General features: G+C 36.8%; 2 protein-coding genes across 8 annotated transcripts in view; one reads left to right on the top strand and one right to left on the bottom strand.

Annotated features, from left to right (window-relative positions):
* Positions 1-2,340: 2,340 nt before the first annotated feature.
* Positions 2,341-4,483, bottom strand: LOC144635325 (CB1 cannabinoid receptor-interacting protein 1-like). The gene is made up of 2 exons (XM_078494437.1): positions 4,277-4,483; positions 2,341-2,994 (listed from the first exon to the last, which is right to left on the bottom strand). Exons 1-2 carry the CDS (start codon positions 4,459-4,461, stop codon positions 2,685-2,687), a joined length of 495 nt encoding a protein of 164 aa, XP_078350563.1. The 5' UTR covers positions 4,462-4,483; the 3' UTR covers positions 2,341-2,684.
* A 2,562-nt stretch (positions 4,484-7,045) lies between these two features.
* Positions 7,046-25,193, top strand: part of LOC144635168 (voltage-gated delayed rectifier potassium channel KCNH5-like) — a 44,185-nt gene continuing 26,037 nt past the window's right edge. Inside the window, exons 1-2 of one of the 7 annotated variants that reach the window (XM_078494237.1) lie at positions 7,046-7,157; positions 17,762-17,862. The gene's annotated coding sequence lies outside the window, so the exon portion shown is untranslated. Of the gene's footprint in view, positions 7,158-11,460; positions 11,522-11,770; positions 11,896-12,927; positions 12,947-15,228; positions 15,450-17,163; positions 17,385-17,761; positions 17,863-22,140; positions 22,234-25,193 lie in introns of those variants that run through there. The other 6 variants (XM_078494239.1, XM_078494238.1, XM_078494240.1 and 3 more) reach the window with 6 other exon arrangements.

The raw sequence follows: 25,193 nt of genomic DNA, 5'->3' as shown, positions 1-25,193 counted from the left end.
AACTTTATTAACGTGTCAAATAACCACTTAGCTCGGGAAAAACCCATACTGCATGGGACTTGAACACAGTGCCTCTTTCCACCTGAGAGTAATAATTCTGATTAATCCTCCCCTCCCCCCCAGGCACTCTAAAAAAGCTGGTGGCAATCTGTGATGGCCTCCCATCCCATCAGGGAAGAATAGTTGTGAAGAAATACTCTAAGTGATGGACGCCCTCTAAGGGAGGAGGCATGTTCCCTTGAAAATTCACATTTCTCCCTTGTTCCTCAATTTTATTTTATAGATTATTGGTTCTCTAAAAATGTTTTGCAGAAGTAGAGATATTCAGAGGTAGAGTGTTTTTGTAATAGACTGTGCATGTACATACAAAAATAAAGCTAACATAAGTACAAACAGTTTACTGAATTATACATGTATATTATTGATAGTATTTAAAAAAGTGCAGACGTTGTTGCATGCAGCTACAGAATAAATAGTCAATGTACTGTTATGTATGATTTTATTGGTATTTATAACTGTTGTAAATTAAGCCTTGATTCAGTTAATTATAGCTGATCATTGATACCAGTGGAAGTTTAAACTCAACATCAGCAGCAATGACTAATATTGTGTTTGTTAGAGTTAATTTTATTGATAGACATTATTTATGTAGTTAAAAAATAGTTTTAATAGAAAGCCACATGTGAGGAATTGTGAACATTATTTCATGAATTGTCCAATAATGATATTATAACCACTCAGGTTTGTTTTGTATGTTAATTCATTCTTAGAGTATTGACTTGCAAGTTCCATATTGAAATCAAAACTGAGAGCTCACAGGGTGCTTGTTTGTAGAATTATATCTTGTAATTTTGTCAGTGATTTCAATTTTTTAAACTCGGTGCTTGCAGGAAGTGAGAATGTGCAGTGTACACATATTATTGAAAATAGTATATAGAGAATAAATAATTGATCAGAGTTGAATTTGTTTTGGATGTGCATGTCCAGTGAACTCTTTACTCATTCTGATTCTGTGATGTTGTTGCGGTCAGAAAAAGTAAGTAAAAGGAAGTCTCCAAGTCAGGGAATTTAGTATATGATCAGGTTAATTCTAAATTTATTTTTGAAGCAGACTTGTGAGTAGTCCCCTCTGTGTCACATCTCCTTGCATGAGGTAGCCTGCATGGCCAGTGTTCGAAGGGGAGGGAGAAGGGAAGTTTGGATGCCGGCCACGCCCTTCTCCCTCCCCTTCGGACGTCCGCCATGCAGGTTATGCATGAGGTGAGATTTCACCTGGCCTCTCAGCTAACCCTGACAAACATGTGGGACTAGTTTTAAAGTTGATAAAAAGTCAGTTCCCTATATAAGCTATGGAGGTATGTGCCACCCCAAAGGGTATGGTTTTGGGCTGAAATTGGGTCATCAAGAGTTTGCCATTTTGAGCTGGTATTTGGGTATAGTTTTTCGTGGACCACAAGAGCCATAAACTTATTTATCTTGATGTGTTCTGATTAGCTGTCATATTTCAACAAGACGTCTGGTCTGTAGCTGGTCAGAAATATGAAACAAAATGGCGAAGAAGAAGCAAGTTTATAGCAAGGTAACCTACCCTTATGCTCCCCCCCTGTGCATGACAGGATCCGGATTCGAGGCCTGGCCTGGGTCATTGTGTTGTGTTCTTGGGCAAGACACTTTACTCTCATAGTGCCTCTCTCCACCCAGGTGTACGAATGGGTATCAGCGACAAAATGCTGGGGGGGGGGGGTTCTTGGGATGGACTAGCATCCCATGCAGGGGGGAGTAGAAATATTCCTAGCCGCTTAATGCTACAGAAACCGAGATAAGCTCCGACAAGTATGGGCCACTTGGCTCGAGGCTTCCCTATGCATGGCACACCAGTGCATCTCTCCTCCCACTGATCCTCCCGGGTGGACCACTGAATGAGTATCAGCGAATTGTTAGGGAAACCAGCCAAAATGCAGGGGGGGGGGAAGTAACCCTGCAATAGACAAGAATCCCATTCAGGGGGGATTCCTGTTCGCTTCATATGTTTCAGAAACACATCACAGCAGGGTTAATTTCAAAAGTTGACCCCTTTACATGCACATACTCTGAACGCTGCAGTGAGTAAGTAAAAACCAAGGATGGTAAGGATAAACAAATTTATCATTGATTTTTGTTAAAACTTGTATGAAATAACTACAATGCGTAAAGCACTTTTAGTGCATATAAAAAAATGCATGCATAACTAATTCCAAGTTACAGTTCTATCATGCACTAAATGAGTTTAAGTTAAGTTAAAAAGTAGGACACTAATGTCTAGAATATATAACATTTCAGAATTCATGAATGATTCACCAGTCTTTTTTGTTTTATCTATATTTCAGTAAAAATATTCAAAACATATATATTAAACAGTTTCTCATCTTAAAATCTGCAAACTTTGTACATTATTTTGAAAATGTCTTAATTTTAAGTATTTAAATTGTAATAATAATAATTCTAATAAGCCTAACAAGCAGTTAATTCCAATTGCTACACAATCATGAGCAATAAGAGATGACTGAATTCACAAGCTTGGTCATGTGTGAAAACAGACCACCTTTAAACATAACATCTAAAAACTCCTTCACATTAGCATGTGGAGTTAATGACTAAAATTTACGTAAAGTGGGTCCATTCCATCTTCTTTGATAAAACTTTTTTTACTTGAATAAAACTTGTTGAACATCAATGTGGCTTTGCCCATCTTTCACTTTGCAATCAATGTGCAGGTTCTTCAAGCACGTTCCCCACATGACATGGTTCTTGTCCTTCAGGGTATACATCTTACACTGTACTCTGGCATTTAGTTCTTTTCCATCCTGGAACTTGACAGATATTACCATGTAAAGCCGATCTTTGTTTTTGGACTCACTCATTCCATTTGTTGACCATGAGCACTCGTAATGCGAAGACCTTTCATCACTCCTCTTGAGCTCATGCTTGAGATTTCCTCCAGCAATAGAAATTTCACTGTAACGAAGAAAGGAGATGAAGAAAAATTATTTCCTGCTAATAATAGCCAGCTGGGGTTTTATGTTGTAAAGTTAGCCCTTTATGATGTCATAGTGGCTCGATCAAGAGGCCAGTGCTTAACGTTTGGGTGGGGACAAGGGGATCTGAATCTTCAGCTTCCCATACCTTTTTGCTCCTGGTTCCTGCCTCTTTGTGCTATTTCTATTGCAAAATATTATAAATAAATGTTGCACAATTTTTCTCAATTTCTCCTGGTTCCCGCCACCTTGGGAATCCCCCTTCCTGTCCTCCTTTTTCCTGCCTCCCGCCCCCTATTCTCCTGAGCTCTTGCACCCCTGTTCTCCTCCACTAATTTGCGAGAGGTATTGCTAATCCCACCTCAAAAGGATGCTTGTCCATTGCTAAACGTTTTTTTGTTTGTCTCACTATAGAATCGCTTTGAGATGTTGATCGCCACATTTAGACTGCAATTTGCAGTCTAAATGTGGCGATCAACATCTCAAAGCGATTCTATAGTGAGACAAACAAAAAAACGGTATTATACTGCTTGTCTTCATCAGGCGATGAGGTCGATTGTTTATGCGTCGCTATTTATGACAGGTTGGTTCGCGGCTATTGGTGCATTTCAATCCTCATTATTATTCCAACTAACAAATGTTGTTCTCTTATAGGTCAGCTTTGTAGTCGATGGGCTGTTGTGTTTTCTGATAGTAGAAATCCATGCTTCAGGAATTGAAATTTTTTAGTTTAAATTAAATTATGCTGTAAATAATGATAACTATGATTCATGGTTAAATAAACTTTTGTTGTTTTTGTTAACCATGATCGCGAGTTCAGAATTTCCCTGACCAGATAATTATATATATAAGTTTAATAAATAAACATAAGCTTAATTGTACTAAATTGACATCAAACATGGCGAAATAAACATTTAGGAACCTTAATTCCTGTTAGTTCGACGCTATCACTACAAAAATAACATGTTATCCTTAGTACCTTTTGCAGTAATCAATGCTGAATTTGCCTTTTATTTCGATTTAGTACATCGAAATAAAAAGCAAATTTGTAAGTGCATGGTTTATGTTACACTGATGTTAGGAGTTGAAATGAAATTAAACGACCACGACTAAGACGTTTTGAACGGCTAAATTGAGGAACGTTTCTGAGAAATTCAAATAAAATTTTCTTACGTAAGCCTAATTCATAATTGATGTGGTGTCCCTTTGCTGAGCTTTTTAAAATCTACTGCTCACGAAAGACACCTGATCCGGAAACCTACCTAACTTCCTTCGAAGGACGAAACTCAAACGAAACTCTGTATGTAGTATCAACTTGTAGTTTCAGCGTCTGGGTCTCCTTGAACCTCTCGCCATCAACTTTAAAGAACACTGGCGAAGAATCTTCTAATTTGGTAATGTTGACATCTAATTTGAATGCGCTTTCCTCAGTCCTAGTGGACGCCATATTGGAGGAGTGGTTCGCAGTGAGAAGGGATGTCACGCGATACAGAAAATACTCGCGGGAGAGTCACGCGTGACCTGGATTTTGACTTTTCCCGCTAAAATTTTCTGACAGTGTGAGTGTGACGACTGCTAGCCTGTTCCAGGCTCTCGGTTTGTGTGGTAGAGCGAAAAAAGCGTTTTTCCTCGCTCGCCCGCTTATTTCGCTCTCCCACACAAACTGAGAGCCTGGAACAGGCTAGAATCTGCATGCTATTGTTTATGATTTCACGACTGTGGAAAGTGAAGGGGATTCGACCCACGTGTCTGCTTTTTTGGGTTGCTTTGCTTGTCTAACTGACCCGGTTTGTTCAATTTCCAACAGCAGTGGTAGGGGAGATGCTGTGGGACCCTCCCCCAATATAAAGACCGAAGAGTGGAGAATCTCTTACGCCCCAGCAACCTTCACAAGAAAAGTGCTTTCATCAATGAGACCCTGTTAGGGTAGGTATGCATCAGCACTCCTGTCTGAATTTCAAAGCTTCACTGCATAATAAAAGAATATTTTGCATGTCGCTGTCGGAATTTCGTCATTTCGTCTAAAGCCGGACGGACGTGACTAACTTTGGTACACAGAGCAGGAGTTTTACGGGCACTTTAATTAATTTAAAGGAAGTTTAAATTTTCGACCAATTAAAAACGACGCGTCCGTCTCTGAACTTTTAAAGTACACCTGTACACAGAGCAGAAGTTTCTCGTGCATTTTGAAAGAGCCGTTAAAATTAATTTATTTTTTTGACAGATTAAAAACGATGTAACTAGCTTGGGTACACATTAGCAAGAGTTTCTCGGGCATTTCATTAACGAAGTTAAAACTGTTTTAATTCTTGACTGATAAGAATTTTGCGACTGGCAAAATTATTTTTCTGCTGATCAAAAATTCTCGATCGTTAAAAATATTTCTTTACAGATTTCTAGACCTCTACAGGCCATTATCTTTGGAATACCGTCCGCTGTTTCAAGCATTCTTCGTCAATTTTTCAAAGGTGGGTTTTTATATTAAATTGTGATATATTGTGGCTGAAAAGCCCTGTAAAGGGGCCTTATCAATAAAATGTATGTGTTTGAATGTATGTATGACTGTATACTTTGCTATGTTTGATTAGGATGTAGTAAGTTAGTTGGTTGCCAGATTAAAGCACCAATTTTCTCGCAATTGCTAAGATAAATAGACTATATATTTAATGCAAACCTTCATTATGGAAGTTATGACGTCTTGATCAGCCACAGCCACAACGAATAATGATCTATCACCTTGTACCCTTCGTAGCGAAAGACTAGTGGGTACGACAAGCAACGAAAGTTTTTGACTAATTGTATTTATCAACTTTTCGAATTGATAGCTTTCTGCCTGAAATATGCGGGACCTTAAAACAAGCCCTTCATGCTGGTGATCTAGGGGGATTTGTGACTGTACATCAGTTCGCCATCGAACATTTAAAAAAACCGAGAGATTCGCCATAGTTGTCTTATTTAATTCTTTCCATCGCTGTCGCTATTTCAACAAAAGTCTTGTCGTTCCCCGCCATTTTATTTCTTTTTCTAAACGCCGTGTCGCTTGTCGGAATTTACCCTCACTGGGCTTCATCAGTCCCCCCTCCTTCTTTTTTTGAGTTATCACCTTGGCCATGACAATGGCAAACTGACAGGATAATAACACTCGTCGTGTTTTGCATATACCTGTCTTAAAAAGTAAATTTGTACAAGTAACGGACCTGTCTCAAATTGAATAACGTATGACATGTTGTCACGACTCCGAGCTGTCGTAAATTGACAAGAAGATAGAAAAGTGAATAACCGCTCGCCCCCTTATTGCCCGGGTTCCAGGCCACTTGTCTAGGCGACAAACTTTGGGTCATACTTGTTCGGCTTTAACGCGAAGGCTTTCACCTATCATTCGATTGGGAATTCTCTCCCAGAATCGATCACTGGTTCGAGTAGCTTTTCTTCTTTTAAGAAAAATGATAAAATTTTTAATGAAATGAGTCTGAAATTTACCTAGCTGCACATTCACAGCGAAATTACTAATATATTGCTAACCAAGGTGGCCTCCCCTTTAAGCCTGGTGGTTTCCTGGAGGTCTCCTCGCCCTATCTACTATAGTTATTGTTGTAATAATTCATTTCAAAAGTGGCTAATAAATGGTGATGAATGTGGTGATGAATGTGATGATGAATGTGAATGTGGCTAATAAATGATGATGAATGTGATTTCCCTGGGGAGTTGTGGGATGAATGATTTTGTGCGAAGGAGTTGTTTATTTACCAATTATATAACGAGGACACGTTAATACGATTCATTAAAGGTATTGTCAGTTTTTTGTTCAAAGGGTAAGTTGGATGTTCGAATTGTGTGTTACCTTTGTTTCTTTGTTATCACAGCCGAAAACCAGCTGTCCCCTGAACAATGAAAAGTTATCACTGTTCTTGTAAAAGATTGCAAAAAAGCTGTACACTGTCATTTGACGACATCAAAGGAAAGCACACGTTCTCTCCCGCCATAACTAGTTCTTCTTTCCATTGCCTTGGTAACTAGACTAAGAAACGCAAATATACCGCGATCTACACAGCCTCAAAGGTTAGTCAGAGCCTTAAAATCATTGCCGACCCATATAATACAGCAAATTTACGTCGCAGTTCGTTTGTAAACGTGAAATTCATGGTGAGTGCTGTTTTTCACTTAAAATTTGTTAACTAGATCTATTTAAGAACAACAGAATACAGAGGAAAACATTCAATTCGTCGCTAAATTAAATTCATTTTAATTGTACTTTAATATCATTTTATGAGGAAAAAACTGGCCAATCAACCAAACAATTCGCATATTGTTAGCTCTTCTAAAATGCTATTTATTAGTTAGAACTGCAAAATGAAACATGTTTGTTAAATGTCTCTTTTGTGGGTAGAAATGATTCGCCCTTTTGAATATTCAAACGCCGCGTTTCACTGTATTACTTCGAGTTTACGTAGCTGGCTAACTGGAAAAGCAATCCGACTCACGGTTTAATAAGTAACATGTAGACAGAAAAATAGACAACTGAAACACCCGAAGTAAAAAACCGATTTGAGAGACGACAGGCTGCCGGGCCAGCGATTTTGAACATATATAGTATCTACTACGAAGTAATTAAGTCGATTAACGGTACGCAAGAAGATCGTGTTTAGCGATATTTCACCCTAAGGGCTTCGAGAGACATTGTGGCAAAATCAAGGAAGAACCGGCGAGGCAAGGCTGAACACAGGTCCCGGAGAACACTTTGTTGTTTAGCCCCGGTAATTTGGCAAATCGATCTTGCCAGGATTAGTCAATATCCGTTCGATCAAGATTAAAATATTGGCATTTTACGCGGGGGATTTTTGAGAGAAAGGATATGAGGTTCTAGATAACGTTGGATCAGTTAAGAAAATCGCATATAACCTCATTGAGAGAAGCTGTGTCAGAGTTATTTGTTTCCCACCCAATATGCATTCAATTTTTCTCCGATAGCGAAGAACTTTATCTAATATCTATTCTAATACATGCAACATGTTTACTATATGTCTGGACAGTTGTTAACACAAAAGTTAAATAAACCGCATAAATAAATCTACCTTTCGTATAGAAATGGCCAATGAAATCAGACCGATTGATCTTATTTGTTCTCGATTTACGAGCGATTTTCCTTGTCTCTGTAAATGGTGGGTAATAAACCTTTTAGCACAGTCTTATTTGACGTGCTTTATTTTCTCCACAAGATAAGAAACGAAGAACAACATTTTTAATCACTCTGATATTCTGAGGAAGCAAACATTGATGATAATTAAGATGGTTGTGTAAAAATTCCGTTTCTTTGGTGATAGGCTTCCCAATTAATATCACTTCCTCTTTGAAACAAGCCATACAATGCGACACGGAAAAAATAGAAATCGCTAAAAACAAACAAAAATACAGTACAGCAGCGAAATAAAAGAAAACCTTTACTTTTCAATTTTTAACCATCTTTATGACAACTAAAAGATGATTTAAAAAGTAAAGGTTTACTTTTCAGCCTGACTTTTGTTTTGCTGTGTGTTTTGTGTTTGCTTTTTACCGGTTTCGAATTTTTTGTTCTATAAATCTACAAAGAAGGCTGGATTGCAATTCGTTGTAGAAGAAGACTAGAAGAGATTTTCGAACCAATCCCCAACAGACAATGGAAACTGAAATGTGTGGTACTGTACTTTTTTTTTCCGAACCCCCCACTTAAGCAGCTTTAAGCCATTTGGTTTTTCAGACGTATTTCTCGGGGAGTGCGCGACCACTATCCTGAGATAACGGTTTAAATTCAGGCTACCTGAACTGACCTGTCAAAGAAAGGTCTGTTGTTGTGTAAATAACAATTACGTTTTTTTTTTTCAGGCAAAAACTTGATAATCACATGGTACATATCGCTTCTTTTGTTTTTGAGTTAATCCTTGTAGATCCCTAGGACAAAAGCAAACTAATTGTCCAATCGTATTTGCTGGCAGCGAATAAGTTTATATTACGCTTCGAAGAGCATGTATAATATACTATTCGAAATGAACGCTTGTTCTGCAGTTGCAAAAACGGCAAGGTAAGGCTGTAAGAACATATTTGATTTTGTTTCTCTTTGGATCGATTTAAACAACTGAATATTAACTGGCATTCATTTTGTGTGTGCAGGATTAGCGAGCACATTGCAAACACAAAGTAATTGTATTCGATAAGTTTTAATTATGTGGACTGATTTAGTTGTTGAGGTATTACACCGCACTTATCGATGCAGTACTTAGAAATGTCGAGAGAATAGTTCTTCTCGCGAGGATTCAGTTTCATTAATTAATACATGCTCTTTGTGCTTTCTTAGATGTTTACATTTTCAGTGGTATTTGCTTTCAACTGGGTTCTTCAAAGCCGAGCGAAGTATTCAGCGCTAACTGCTTGTATGACTTTAGTAAACCAACGTTTGTGTGACGAAGAATAATTTGCTTTAAACTTCCCGGACGACCGAGGTTTTTTAGCACTTTGATAATCGTCATAATCTGGTATATGGCTTCCAGGGCCATAACCAGGCCTTTGGCATAAACGAGGCAAAATCTTGCTATGAGGTTCTTGGGGCATGCCTACTAGAAAATGTGGCTCTGAAACTCTAAACGTTCTTAAACATAGTCTTCATAAGGTAATTCTTGAAAAAAAAATCAATCTTGTTCAACTGGGAATTATTATCCCAACTGAACATATTTTGTTTTTAATTGTGGGTTAAAATCTAGAAGAGGCAAGTGCCTCGTCTTGCCTCTTGCTAGTTATGTCCCTGGTAGCTTTCTCAAACCTTCCGCGCGTCGTCGCTGGCGCGGTGCGTCGCCCTGGCTGCCACAAACAAACAACCAAACAACAATTAAAATTCAGAATAACAATGATTCATTTTAGTTCACGCCCATCTTATTCGATGTTGTTTAGTTACTTGCTTCAAATCACACTCGAGGTCAGTTCCACTGTTATCAGTTTATAAATGAAATTTCTACGCTGTGTTACGACACAATACCGTCTGTAGGGTTAATTTTATAGTAAAACTTTTTTTAATGCCTCAGTTCTCAGTAGTTTCATGTCGTTATAGATTTTTTGGCCATAACATTCACTAGTTAGTGTATGCAAGTCTAAATAAGCATGATAAATGCAAAAGGCTTTATTTGTTATTCCTTATTTACATTACCAGTTCCGGAAAAAAAGAATTTTCTCTTGGTTCTTATAAACAACTTCATGATTTATTTACCAGGACTTCTGGCTTTCCTATACGAATGTCTATTCTATGTCTAAAGAAGAACTCGAGGCTTTCACCGAAGTCCGATGATTCCCGGAAATCTCTCGAAGATAAGCCGAATATCTTACCGAGAAGTAGGCTGAGCGAAAGTTGAGAGGCAGTGGGTTTGAAGTGCTGGGAAGTTGTCAAAAGTAATAAATCTCTCAAATATTGTTTGCATAATAATTCATTCTCGCGAAAAGTGCTCTTTTTAATAAGTGCCCTTTGTTTATTCGAACTGTTATTGCAAATCCTTTATAGTTTATTTCGGAAATCTAATTAAGGAGACTCAAATAAACTACAGCTTTGCCAAGAAAGTGCTTTTTTCCTCGGCTCACTTATCGATAAATAAAAAAGGAAAAATGTTCACATTACACCGGTTAAGCCAAATTGCTTCTTAACGTTCAATTCTCAGTTAAAAACGTGGATTTTTGTGAATTTACTTTTTTCTAATTTACAAATTTCCCTCCCAGGGCCACTTCAAATTTATGATAAAAGCGACCCTGGTGGAAATTAAAAGAGAGCTTTTTAAGATAATTTACGTGGATGAATTGCAAGGTGTTTTTTCGCACGCCAAACGCGTGACAAATGTTTCATTTCGTTTGTTTCATTTTCAGTCTAACAGTCAGCGCTATTCATGAAAAGTGTCCAAGTTGTGAAATGTTTTTCATAAAGGGAATTTACACAGGAAAAACAAATCTAATGAAAGTCCTCTAAAACGGAATATTAAACGACGAAGTATAAATTAGGAGAGTGGATCTACCAATAAACAAAGCTGAATGGACAACTGACTGTCAAAAGCGGTTTGCTTCCAAAGACAGTTGTCCTTTTTGAAAATATAATTAAAATGGGAAAAGTTAGCTTTCCTGATAAATTTATTTATCGTAGATGTAGTCGAAACAGCTAGAAATATAGGACGCCTTCGTTATCTATCAAAGGAAAACTCAGGTAAATTCTTCAATCACAGTTTTGATTCTGAAAGCGATTTTAAAAAGCGGCTCTTAAAAGACCGCTACATTGGCAAGTTTCTTGTTGAAAATTAGGAGTCACTTAATTGTCTTTCCTTGGGATTAAAAACGTCAGTTTTAAGTTTATTTACGCTGGCACCGGAAACTGATCAAAGATTTTTTCTTCTTAATGAAAAGTTGCTAACTTTCTTGCGCGCAATCAGGTGAAGTTTTATGAAGAACTCAAAAACGCGAATCTGACAACGAACTGGTGGTTTGAGCCTCGCAAAGTTTGTATTCAGGTAATTTATAGACAGATGTCGATTCCCTAGCGAAAGTTTTGTATTTTAAGTGGTCGTTTAAACTCCATTTACAGCTATATAAATAACCACCAATGCGTCCCTTCGTCGCCTTGCTCTTAGTCGTTTTAATTATAAAAAGAATATTCCTTTTGAGGTGCAAGTACAGATCCCTGGAGCAAGTGTTTCAGCACATTGCCAAATCAATAAGTATTGGAAATGAAAGTATTCTAAAACGATCGAAGTATCATCTGGTCGTTACAGGCTGAAAAGCTTACATGATAACTGTATTGAAACTCGAGAAATCTTCTTGGTTTGGCATGAAAAAGCGCTCCCGATTTTGGATAACTGAAGCTATACTACAAAATACATTTTTGGTAAGTATATGTTTTACTGAATTACATTGTCGCAAGCTCCAATTGAAGATTCTATCGGTTGATCGAAGTCAAGTGCAGAACCGAAATCGAAAAGCCGAGATCGACTGAAACAAACTGTTTTTACGTAACCCATTCTGCGATTCTTTAAAACTTGGTCGCTATGGGTGAATATCAATGCTGGAAAACTGTGAAAGACGTTTGGTTCTGCCATTTTGGAGAGTTTTGTCTGAGAGCACGTTTTTCAGTCGAAAAGGCATCTGCCTAGCCAATCAGATTACGAGTTTGTTGATGGTCGTTCGCTTATAATCATAATAGAATAAAATAAAAATGAGTGCACGGAAAAAGCTCTGCTTGAATCGCTAAATGTTATTTCACGCCACAAAGGCAAGTGTAAGATATTGGCACTGAAATGACTTCTGAATGAGTAGTGAGAAACAAACAAACAAACAATGTTTAAAAAAGCTTTAGCAGTTGTTGACTGCTTATTTACGGTATAAAGCAGAAAAAGAAAACGTGATGTTTATATTAATACAGGGATTGATAAGCCCAATTTGCTGGCCTCTATAGATCGCGTTCGAATGTTGTTGTCACGTACAAGCAGTAAAGGGGTCATTAATCAAAAGTAAAGTTACATTAAAGGCACACGCTTATCGGTTTAAAATTGTGTTATTTGCCATGACTATAGTGCATTCTTCGTTATCGAAAGCACAACAGATAACTATCACAATACCCCGCTCTACTACAATTGGATAACTGAACCCTCAGGTTTGCTTTAAACATGGTTGCTAGGCAACTGATTCGCGTACGCGTGCCAACTTTCTGAAATACTCGATTATGATCGTGCTCGCTCGGAAGTACTCGGAGGTGCTAATCATTGGCTGATAACAATCAGTCTGATTCTTCAGTCGGGTATTTAAACAAGTGTTTACCAAACCAGTACTGATTTCCAAGGCTGAACCATCGAACAAGTTGTGAAAGAGCTTCTTAACTAAAGTTATAAACAATATCTACTAGAAAATCACCGGAATTCGCCACTCTTCATAGTATAAAGGTAACGGTTAAGGAAGTGACATTTTCTGCCGTTTAATAAGTAGTTTTAAAAATCATCTGAATTTTATTGCTAAAAGCTCGAAACACAGATATATTTTGAGCTACCCCGAAAGCCAGGTGAAATACGTCTCTCTCTCTCTCGTCCGAAAATTCCTTTTCCCCATAATTTGCTACACAGCACAGTTTTAAGATATATACAATCATTTAAAGAAGTATTGCATTTCTTGTATAGAAATAGCACCGGCCAAAAATAGGAAATATAAATAGTATTACGTAATAATGCTGGCACAGGACTGTCTTACAATTTACTTCGTGTCGTAATTTGAGTTAAGAGAGAAATTTAGACACTAACACATTATCTGTTCTATACTTTGATGGTTGTATAGAAGTTACACATAGAGATTTTGTAGAAAATTTTAAATTTAAAAAGGGGTCACATCTCGGTGCGTTTCGACTGAGGGACAGGGAGGCCAGGCAGATGTTCGTCTGATTAATCAGCTCTTTTTTTCAAATTAGCTTTTCGTAACTGAAAGAATATTTAACGACCGGTAACTGATGCCAAATAAGTGGCTTTAAAAAAGGTGATCTATAACAGGTATACGAAACATTTAGAACGGGAAATTGTGGTACTGCAATAAACGTGGTATTTATTCCGGCTGGAACTCTAGAACTAAACAAACGGAAGCTATCAAAAGTTTTCTTCTATAGTTTTAAAAACACTATGCCGAACACAAAGGAGCACTTGAATTAAATGCATTTTAAATTAGTTTTTGAGTGGTCTTTGCAATTCCAAGGATTTGTCGAGGCTTAAGTTATCTGGACTGAAAGCAAATATAGTTTTGTGCTAAAAGAAAGCTAAGCTCTCGGAAGACATGGGATTTTAGGATGATAAAAATCTTGTTTTTTAAATTTCTTGGAAAACGACGTATAAATTGAAGTTAATAGTCTTTCGCTATCTCAAATCGGTGTTAAATAGCTTGCAACCTGGTGAGAAGCAGTATAAATAACGTATAACTTTAGTTGAAAACGGTCACAAAAGACGTGCAAGAATTGAATGATATATAGAGTGTAAAATAATGAAAGTTAACTGATCTAGCTGGGTACCCACCCTAACTTAAAAAAAAAAATTACAACTTTTGTTGCGACATTAAAGAGGATAAGCGAAGTAGGTATCGAAGGTTTGAGCATTTATTGTTTAATAACAAGAGGTCACTTTTCACCTTTTTCAACTTCTAAATTGTTTTGACGATCTTGTAGAGTGACCGATATAATTGGAAAGAGCTTTAAGCGGCTAAAGGTCTGGCTATCAGCAAAACAGTCTATCCATTGAATAAAATGATTTAAACCTGATTGGTCGCAGCTCATAATGGAAATGTTTCAATAAGCTTTCGGAAAGAAAATGTCTCCTGTAGTTATACAAATTTTTAAAATCCTTTCACGCAGTTTATTTGCAATGCGATACCATACAACTTACTCCAGAGGGTCAATTTGGTCTTAGCTATGATATCATAACACAGCCACCTGGCTTAAAATAATGAAAAAACAAAGAATTTTAAAAGTGTGACCCGCTGCTTTGCAACGTAGTGGCTAAAATAATATGTTAATATTGTGGTTATATCACAACATGTTGAAATTTATATCAGTAATGGAAAACATAACTATTAGTTAAGTTTCGTTAAGCCTTTGACGAAAAGCTTCTCTCTAACTCAACACATCTATTTTCCATTTATTGCATGTGCAATTTTGACTTGACTCTCAGCCTATATTTAACTATCTTCAAGTCACAATTGTGTGCAATTTTCTAATTGAAACTTTTATTCAAATTTTTTGAACACTTGACTTCTCTCAACAGGCGACCCTTGAAAAACAGTGTACGGTCATCCTAAGGACGAAAAAAAATCACTGTCATTAATACATATTTGGACGTACTTGCAGTTCTATTATTAAAATCTTTCATTGAATGCACGATTTTTACTTGTTGAAAAAAAAATCGTTACTTTACTGTAAACCTTTCGTAGCCATAACAACGATGCTATAATGTCAACGATCTTATCAGAATTTCTTTTAAATTTCTTTATCTCTTGAAACTCCCTGCCATTCCGCTCGTCATTTAAAAATGTCTTGCCATAAAAAAGTCGGCATAAGCCTCAAATGAACACAAATAAAGGAAAGAAGCTCGCCTCTTATTGGTAATTGCATTCATTTCCGACAGATCATTCCGTCCGTAATGAGGTAACCAAGGCGTAATTAGTGCTAGCCAAATATAAATTTTGACACCTTATTTCCCTTAATCAAGTCTTGCTGTTTCGCAATTACTGCGCAAAAGCCGCGCGCCAAACGGATTCCACGCCAACAAACTGCGTTTCAGCTTGAATTTTATTCTGAATCGAAATCGAGAAATTTTGATTTTGTATCGCTTTTATTTCACATATCCCAGTACTGCCATCCGCCGGGACTTTGCTTATTTTGATCAGGTCATAAGCCGTATCAGTCCTCAAAAACAGGTTTGTCAGTTTGAAATTATATTTTTTAACAAAGGTAACATTGCCCATTTTTAATGAAACATTTTGAATTATGTTGCATAGATTCTAGTCTTTTCCCTAGGAAACGAATTGTAGTGGTATAAGCAAGATATTAGTTTAAGGTTACCTTCCTTTATTATAAAATGTTACTTATATGAAACGTATGTAACGTAACTCTAATTTAAGGGAGCCATCTGCATATTTCAAAGATTTTTCTGTGACTTTTATTCAAATTAAGATCTGTCCTTAGGACTAAAATAACCAATATTGGCTTGGAGACAGACATCCGGCGTTCTAATTGTCTGGAATCATTTCGTTTAAAGAACTCAACAAATCCCTCTTATGGCAGCGTGATTACGACTAGAAAGCTGAGTCCATTTAGTCGAGCCAAATTTTATAAATTTGCAAGTCCCAATTTTGCGCAAGTCAAGTCGATTTTTTAGCTCTTTCACTGCCAATTCAAAGAAATAGACTTTTCCAAATCTTGGGTTCATATAAGATTTTTCTAGCTGTCCGCGCTAGAATTTGCTTCAAGTCACAGCTAATAATGCTGCGCTCCGGACTAGGTAGGTTTCGTGAATTTTTGCAATTATTCATGCTGATCTTGAAGCGTTTATCGATTAATTTGACGCCTAGAAATAAAGACATCTCATTCAAATCTTTAAGTTGTATCCTTTGGGTAAAGTTCAGTTATAATGTTGTATTTATACATGGTAAAACTTCTATACAAGTCAGTTACTTTTTTCCTAAAACTTGTGACATTAGCTCTGAAAAATATATTACAATTTTAGATAGTTTTTGTATGGCACAATGAACGATAGAAGGAAAAAATTGACATTTCTATTTCTCAAAAAAATGACCCCCTGGATGTTCATGAAGTGCTTTCTATAGCATAGCTGGGACCAACAAGACTGTTTAGTCTATATTTTACTTAATTGCAACTTTATTCGGCCCTTTTTTGAAAACAAAAACTGGTTAGAAAGAATCGAAACTCCGACATCTCAAAATCCGGCAAGTCTTTTAGCCTACAGAAAAGATAATGCACGCTTAGATGTCATTGCTGAAAGGACGAAGCCGCGGTACTGAATTTGATATTTCCACAAAAGCAAATAAACGGAAAAGGGAAATTAAAAGAAAAATCGTAATTAAGACGACTTATGCCCCGTTAGTTGAATCAAGGTTTTATATTTAAGGAATAAATGAATCGCTGAAAAACGCTCAGTTTCGACAACTTCTGAACCGACTTCCTCTGAAATCAATCAATTCGTGTCATGCTTTGAAGGTAGTTCCCCTACAGAAGTCAAGTTTTGCGGCTTTGTAACGGATTTTTGATGTGAGGACCGAAGGGCTATCTTTTATGAAAGTGATATGGTTTCCGATTGTATCGGTCTCTTGTTTAGCAGAAAATATGGCGATAAACAAATTTAAACAAAATAAATCATTAATAACAATGTGATTGGACGGCAAGGAAATTTGCATGTGGCGATGGATTCATGACCTCTTTTCGTTCATCGCTGTTGGAGAACAAATCCTTTAGAATCCCCAACCAATAAGATTCAATGTAATAAGATTAAACAGAAAGTCCCTCAATAGCCCATGTTATTAGAAAAAGATATATTAAACGCACAGGGGATCACTTTTTGCAGTAAAATATTCAGTTTCGTGTGTGTTCCAGCGACACATCTCTCTTTGCTTTTTATAGCAGGGCTGTCTATCTTAATTGTTTAAACTAGTATTCTTTGTTTAGCTAGCGCTGCGCAGGATCCGGCTGTTCGTTTCCAGATAACAATATTCACTGTGTATTGACATTTCACTTGGTCTTTGACCAGAAACGTTTGCTTGCATCCATGTTCGAAATATTCCCTCCAAGAAGAGACGTGTAAAATATTTTGGTTGTTCTGTTTCAGGACTCGATAGGTAGGACCTTTGTTAACGATTGTTACGGCGCTAAGCGGCCGGTGGATTTTGGCGACAGAAAAATTGCGAAACAGATGTTGCTGCTAAGTTGTATTCCGGTTAGAAACTCAAGTGTAATTTTATCTGGAGGCTTAGGCAGTGAATATATTTTCTTGTCGAGTCCACCTTTCTTCGGATTCTGCACGCCGGCTATATTACCTCCGGGCTAATTATTAGTTCTCTTATTTTAATCCGACCACCGGTCACTAATGCCGCCAAAAGTAAACCAACTCAGTCCGCGCGTAAAATGCGGTTTAGATTCGTTGTTCGGTTAAACTAAAGAGCTTGAATTCTGTACAGAATTTCTAATGGGTTTATATAAAACTTCCTTGTTTCAGTAAGATGAAGTTGAAGAGACCGCTGCAAGTATGAAAAGGGCTCAGAGCAAGATTCATTGTTACTTCGTCAGTACTGCATTGCCTCTTACAAACTAGCATCGGTGAGTTGAGTTCTTGTTCATTTTATACATGAACAGTTTGCAGTAGTTTTGGTGTAGTTAAGAGATAAATACCCAGAAATATTGTAGTTATGTTTAAGCTTTTTTGTTTTGTTCTTGACATTGCTCATCCGAATTCATCTTTTTAGCCATTGGGACATTTTGTCAACTCCCATCAAACATACAGCCATACTAAAAACATTGCAACTCGACTTTGTATTAAACACGGACTTAATCTTTTTATGAGGAAGTTCATCTTGACAACTACCTTTTCGGGTCCATTGTAAAATGAAGAACCTTAACTAAACTTTCAAGTTTCATAACATATACAAGGTTACAAGTTCAAGCTCATGAAATCCTATCTAGTTCAGTATTTGCATGAAGCGCTAGATTGATATACACAGTGAATTTATAATTCCAAAAGCTTCAGAAGCTTGGCCTTATATGTGCGGTTTCAGAAGTTAAACTCTAAACGGGACCCTTAGCTATTGTAATTAACCGACTGAGTATCTCTTTTGGCTAGAATCGAGACAGTTAACGTTTTTCCTGTATAGTAGGTTGTGTTTTGAAAATATGAATCCTTAATAGCTGGCTATTAACTAGTAAACCTCCCTCTGGCCTCAAGACAAATAAAATCGACTTGGTTTGTTTGTTTAGGAATACGGCGAAAGATGAATAAAAATGAGCACTTTAATAAGCTCAGCGCGACCTTAATCACTTTTTCTTTAGGTAAGTCGCTTTAGGCGTTTTACCCGCAGAATTCCGTTAGAAACCGAAGGACTTCTATTTATCCTTAATTCCTAGAGGAAGGAAGTTGCCTTCAAAGCAAGGAAAGGGAGTTTACAAGATACATATAATTGAGCGGATCTGTGTAATTTGCCTTGTTCGAGGTTGTTTATAGATACAAGGTCTGGAAATGACATGAACATTAGCATATGCCTGACAAATTATTAAAAAAAATGGTGAAAAAAGACTGAGTTTGTTCAGGCTGTTACTTATATTTTTTGAATCGGTAATAGCAGTAAGATGTTAAAAAATGTTGGTGACTTGTCTTGACTTCTGTTTCCTGTGCAAAACGAAAGTCATCGAAAAATGAACCTGCAAATTGGTTTATAATTTTTACTAATTTCAACCCAAACACAAGTATCTGTGTTAACCGGTCAGGAAAGGTTATGCGACTTTTTTTGCCAAATATTTCAATCACTGGAAAGCGTTTTATTTTTATTTCTTACCAGGATCAGGCTAACAAAAATTGAGCATCACACTTTAATGTTGTGGATCAGTATTCTCTTTCTCGTTTGATTTTTAAGAAGTGTTTCATCATCTCAAAGAGAAATTGCATCTTCAAAATCGGCTCTGAATTTCTCGCATTGGTAATATTTTCACTTACAAATAAAACTCATTTTTTATTATTTTTTTCGAAGAAAGATTTTATCGGCAAAAGAGGGAAATTAAAATTGTCCTGTGTGATATATAATGGAGATAGGTATGATAAACTGTCATGTTATCAACTTTGAAATTTACGGATAGCAATAAAAGCTGAGCTACTGTTTATACAGATCAGTAAGACTTATCATCATTTTTTTATAATGTCAATTTAAAACATGCATTTCTAAATTTCATTTCAACAACTGAAACTCTCTTCTTCTGCCTTTGTTATTTTTAGTTCTTTCCGGTTTATCGTGTAAAAGGTGTAAAAGAAAACGATAGAAAATTTTGCCGATGACAACACCTTAGTATTTTATGCTGTTAACATCCCATAATTTCGATGTGCAGCCAACATTTGACATATCTAAAGATCGAGCGACAAGCTTTTGCATACAACGAAAGCAAAGACTTTTATCAAACGAATAAGAGCAACAAGCAATTATTCACTTTTCATATCCGGGAATCTTATCTTTCCTAGCCTTAGTCATCAGAAAAAATATAAGGCAGTATCGATCATCAACTAATAATGCAATAATTTATAGCAACGTTTTCATCATGTTATTGTTATGATAATATTTTTTTTATCCCATACTATAACAACCACTGCCAACCAAAAGGTAGAAAAAAACATTGTAAATTAAACAATATGCCACGCGATACTGTCTGTTAAAAAGTGTAACGGAGATGTTCTAGGTTAAAAACAAGTCAGTTTTCTCCTCCCTCCTCCGCTCCCCCCCCTCGCCCCCCCCCGGGGTCCCCCGCCGTGGCACTAGCAGCGCCATAGTCGTAAGTGCTGAAGCACAAAAAAAGAACTTTAAGCTTTTTTCGCTTACACAAAGCAAAGCATTTTCACAGATGCATTCGATATAAAAGTAAACACATTGCCACTTCTACTCATTGTGTACCTTTTTATTTTCTTTGGAACGTGAACTGGGCCCCCCTCCCCCTTCCTGGAGGCAGTGAAGATCCAGAAGTTCTCGTGGTAATAAGTGACTGTTATACCGAGATCAGGACGTACTATCTTGCGCCACGCCTCGCGCCCCGCGCGTCACTCAACACACTCGCGTCACCAAAGAAGTCCCTTATAACGCCTTGTATTGGTTTCAGCTAGATCTCGTACAATCTTCGGACCTGTTTGTTTTGTTATGTAAACCTGCCTTATTTATTTCTCGCTTAATTATTAATTTCAAACAAGCCCCACCCTTCTCAAAAAAAAAAATTTTTTTAAAAAAGTATTTGGGGGGGATGTGAAAAATTAAACATTGGAAAAAAAAAAAGTAAATTAATAAAAAAAAAAAATAAAAAATTTTAAAGCGATCACAAGAAATATCCCTTTCTAGCTCATTTAAACATTGTCAAAGTACTAATCGTACTACAACAGTGCTTCACAGTTTCCAAATCCATCAAAAGACAGCATTTGAAACTGCATTTGCATAAAACGAATAGTGACAATAATCCTTTCTAACGATTACTTATTCTGATCTAGCAAGGCATAAAATATGTCTTACTAGAAGTCGGTATGCCTGAGACGTAATTAGATATTATACGATCATTTATCTAATGATAATTGTCTAGCCTGCTATAATTTCCCCCTTTTTTATCACTTCTAAGTTTGATACAAGCCAGTTGATTTTAACCCTATTTTTTTTTCCTCCAAAACCGATTCGATTAATCAATAAAAATAAAATAAACAACCCTATTTATTTTTTGAAAGTCTTTTCTGTAAAAATTTAAACTCGATGTTTCCTTAAAAGAAAAAATAACAAATTTTAAAATAAAATAGTTTTTTCTCTCTATTTTGCTTCCACATCGAGGAAAAACATTATTATAATTTTGAAACTAGCTATCCTGTTTAGCTTCGCTTCATCAACACACTTTGTCAAACAAAAATCCAGCAACCGATTGATAATTAGTAAAAAAAAAGAATAACAAAAGAAAACATTTCCGTTGTTGTGTGAGGCGACTATTAACCTAACATTTCTTATTTGTCATCATTTGAGTTTGTGGGCGGTGACTTGTAATTACCTTTTTCACTCTTTCTTAATTCTAAACATTTACCTCCGTCAAATGTTAAACATTTTAAATGCACAAAAACAGGAGAATAAAACTTTGGGAAAACGGGGACAATTTTGTTTTAGTTTTCGCGATGAGTTGAAATGATTTCCATCTTGCATTGTACTGTAGTTTTGGGTGAAATTTTGTCACCTTAACCAGAATCCACCTGTTCCCATAATTTATCATTATTGGTTTAATAGAAGTAGCTAATGCAAAAACTAAAATAATGTCATTGTTGTGTAATACAATTACATCGTTTATCAGCCATCCCATTTTTGCAAACATGTTAGAACCGCCGTCAAGTTTAGTTTAAAAATATTTAGCAATAAGTATTAATAAGAAAGTTAAAGTTCTCAAATATATTTGCATCGATACTAAAACAACAACTCTATCTTAATTTTGTTTTGAATTCCCAGGATAGCTGACTTTGTGTGTACTAATTACAAAACACCATTAGTGCCTGGATTATGTAAATATAACGCTCCACAGTGATATTTTTCAATTTGTTGAAAGTGAACAAAAAAATTGGGTGCTTCGATGTTTTGGAAGTGAAGGTATCTTATAGTGCCATCGTAGTGGGGCAACTTTCAAACATGGTATCCTCACAACATCTTTTCAGATCTCGTAAAAATTAATGAGTTGTAATCTCCATTGCTGGCTTCAATAAACTGAATACTACAACCAGTAAATATCTGGCGCCGTGCCTGTCAGTTTTTATTGGAGCCAAAGGTGCAAAGAAAGATATGTAAATTTGGATTTTTTTTTTTTGCGTTTCATCTATCATTGTTTTCCCTTATTGTGGAAATCGCCATAAGGATTTCTGAAACATCCACTCTTGTGGATTTGGCGCTTAACATTTTTCTTATTCCACCTTCAGGACAACGATTTCAGGTAGGGAATTCATTAATTTATAAAAGATACTTATCATTGAGCGTCTAACTGCAGGATACAATATCCGCCCGCCACATTTTACTCGCTAAAAGCCAATATTGCAGTTGGAGTATATACAGTATCCTCTTGGACTGCGGCGGGCGCGCCCGCCTCCCCCCCCCCCCGTCGCCGGGGGGGTGCCGCGCTGCTGCCTTGCCTGGGTATCACGTACGTCGAATTAATTTTTCTGCAATTCCACTCCTCTTGAAGTGAACGAAATTTTCAATCGCTTGCTTAGCTTTTTGACATAGAGCTGTGCCCGCCAATTTGCCGTTTGCAACGGTAAACGGTAAAGTTATTTCGTTAAAAGTGAAAGCAAATCATTCTCGCCAGTAGCGGTATAAAATCAAGCTATGACTATGACCACTGTGGTGGGATTAAGTAATTTCTACGTGAAAGTACGCATCTATCAAAATTTAGAACCAGCTAACTGAAGAACAATCCAGATATATTAAGAAAAACATACATTGCATAACTTTTCTGTTTATCAGTAAGATTTCAGTGCTATTTCAGTGGGTAAAGAAAGCTTAAGTATAGTTTGACACTGCGTATGTTAAATTTTAAGATGCGGTAGGGACGGCTAATGAGAAGTGATTACAGTATTATAACGGTTTCAATGATAAGAATATGATATGGAAGTGGTAACATTCATTTGCGCCTTGTAGCTTCTTTTCACTTTGCCCTCAGTTTCAGAATTGGTTTAATTTTTAATATGCCCTGTTTTAAGATATTCAGTTGTTGTTTATGATTCGTTGCACAGCCGATAGTTGACTAACATAATTGATTCTTAAAGAATTCCCAGATATAGGATTGGCGTTTTTAAATTTCAAAACCATTGTTATTATGACACTCGCTTTTGAGTTTCAAAGCTGCCTGATATCATTAACTCTGAAAAAGGTGTAAAACTTAAAGAGATAAATTAAATGTTACGAGGCGAGAGAACATTGAAACTAATTAATCCGACTGAGAAGTTTTTACTGAAGACCTAGGCAGAACTATAAAAAATTTTGAAAGCATTAATTAAGACTCGAGCGTTTTTCTTCGCCTTTCGTTATCACCTTGAGAGATGAGCCTTTATTTCGTTTTGAGTTTAATATTGTTTTGTATGTATCTAGTAACTATGGCGTTCATTAAAATAACGAGTGTTTTTATCTAGGACTTAGATTTATGCAGCCGGGCTATTCTTCCCGTTAAATGGGAGAGACTCTCAAAAGGTTTAAAGCTTTGTTGTGACGCAGTTGTGGAATTATCTCATTGTTAGCGTCTGATTAATGTAAACCATTATCTTATTCCTTTAATTCTTAAAGTTATCAGCATATTGAGAAAGACTGTGTAAAGCATTTAGTGATACAAGTTTCTTAGAATACAATCCATGGATTTAAATCTTTCTCACATGTCCTGGCACAAAGTTAAAACTGTACTATTTCATTTTATTCCAATATTATTTCATTTTTAAGCAGACAGGTGACTTTTTTAAATAAAAATAAAACATCAACTAGATTTATCGTATTAGACATTTTGCTGTGTTGTATTTGTTTTTACGAGTCTTGCAGTATTTGGCGAGCCCGAAGGGCAAGTCAAAATACAAATAACGAGTACAAATATAAGCGATCACCAAGAGAGTATAAGACCAAAATGCTTAACTATTATCTAGAACGTTTTCTTTTTTCGACTATTGGGAGAATTGCTTGTTAAGTAAAAAAGAAGAACAGTGATGAGGCTTAATTCGCTCCTTTCACCAACTAGTCAGTGTTGTAAACTCTCAAGGGAATACTTTTCGCTGTGAGAGATGAACATGCCACTCAAAAAAAAAAAAAAAAAACGAATGCGTCAACATCTCCCGGGACAATTGCAGTTTGATAGCAGATCATTCTAACATTTTTTTCAAAACGTGTTACCATTTCATATTAAACGTTACATAACAAATTAAGAACATTACATAACAAATGAATGCCCAGCACGTATCGAACATCTCACGCCACACCAATCGAGGTAAAAACGAAACGAAATTATAAAAGGAGGAAACTACGCTTACGCTTGTTAAACTAAAGAGTCGTGTTTTTCTTGAAATTCATATTTGGAGAAATTGTCTTAATAAAATGCAACTTTTGAGCAGCTTTTTTTAATGAAAAAAGAAACTTTTTGGAGTAACTTTCTTAAAAATCGAGCAACTTGTGGACAGCCCTATTAAACAGTAATGGGATTGATATTTAGTCTTGGATGAGACAGCACGAATTACTACACTCCTTTTATTGTGTTGTGTTCTTGGGCAAAACATTTTATTCCCACAACAAACTCATTACCAGAGCTTGTGTTCCTCCTGACCAGCGGTCGAGAAACGGGAAGCCCTGGGAGCAACTGTTTGAGCATGAGCAGTGAGACCGGAAGTTATTCGAGCAATCATGGTGGACATGCAAGCAAATTGTTTCGATTTAATCGTGGTACGAATTGGCAGAGTTCTATAATTCTAGTTTTGTTTTGCATTTCACACAGAACAATTTCCAAAACGTCTTTCGGTTGGCAAATTTTGTTGACTCAGTTTTGGTTTCCAAAATTCTCCCATGCTAAATTCGCAGGACTTTTTCCGTGTACAATCATATACCGTATTTACTCGTAAGCGCCGCCCCCGTAGCGCTGCACTTGAGGCGCGGTGCGCCACGGCGCTTTTCGAATACGGTGATACCTTTGTTAAATTGGTGGATTAGATTTTTATAAGTCCCAATATCACTTCACGATAAAACCGGGCACCTTACCGTAGAAAGGCTCTCTCCTCCGCAGAGGCTCCTCAGAGGGTTTTCGGTGGGGAGAGTCCGCTGTACGAAAGAGTGCTGGCGAATCGGCGAGGGCGACCGCGGGAGCCTCTGCCAGATGTCACACCCAATTGCCGCCATCCGGGGGAGGTCCTTCTGTGTTCCTCACCG

Source organism: Oculina patagonica, chromosome 13 (assembly GCF_052425735.1).
Source record: "Oculina patagonica isolate OP01 chromosome 13, crgOcupat, whole genome shotgun sequence".
Classification (NCBI taxonomy): domain Eukaryota; kingdom Metazoa; phylum Cnidaria; class Anthozoa; order Scleractinia; family Oculinidae; genus Oculina; species Oculina patagonica.
This window is presented reverse-complemented; position numbering and strand designations above follow the sequence as displayed.

Coding starts and splice junctions, on each gene's coding strand:
- LOC144635325 (XM_078494437.1), bottom strand. CDS start 4,461: ATGGCGTCCACTAGGACTGAGGAAAGCGCATTCAAATTAGATGTCAAC. Junction 2,995..4,276: donor CGTCCTTCGAAGGAAGTTAG/GTAGGTTTCCGG, acceptor TCTTCGTTACAG/TGAAATTTCTATTGCTGGAG.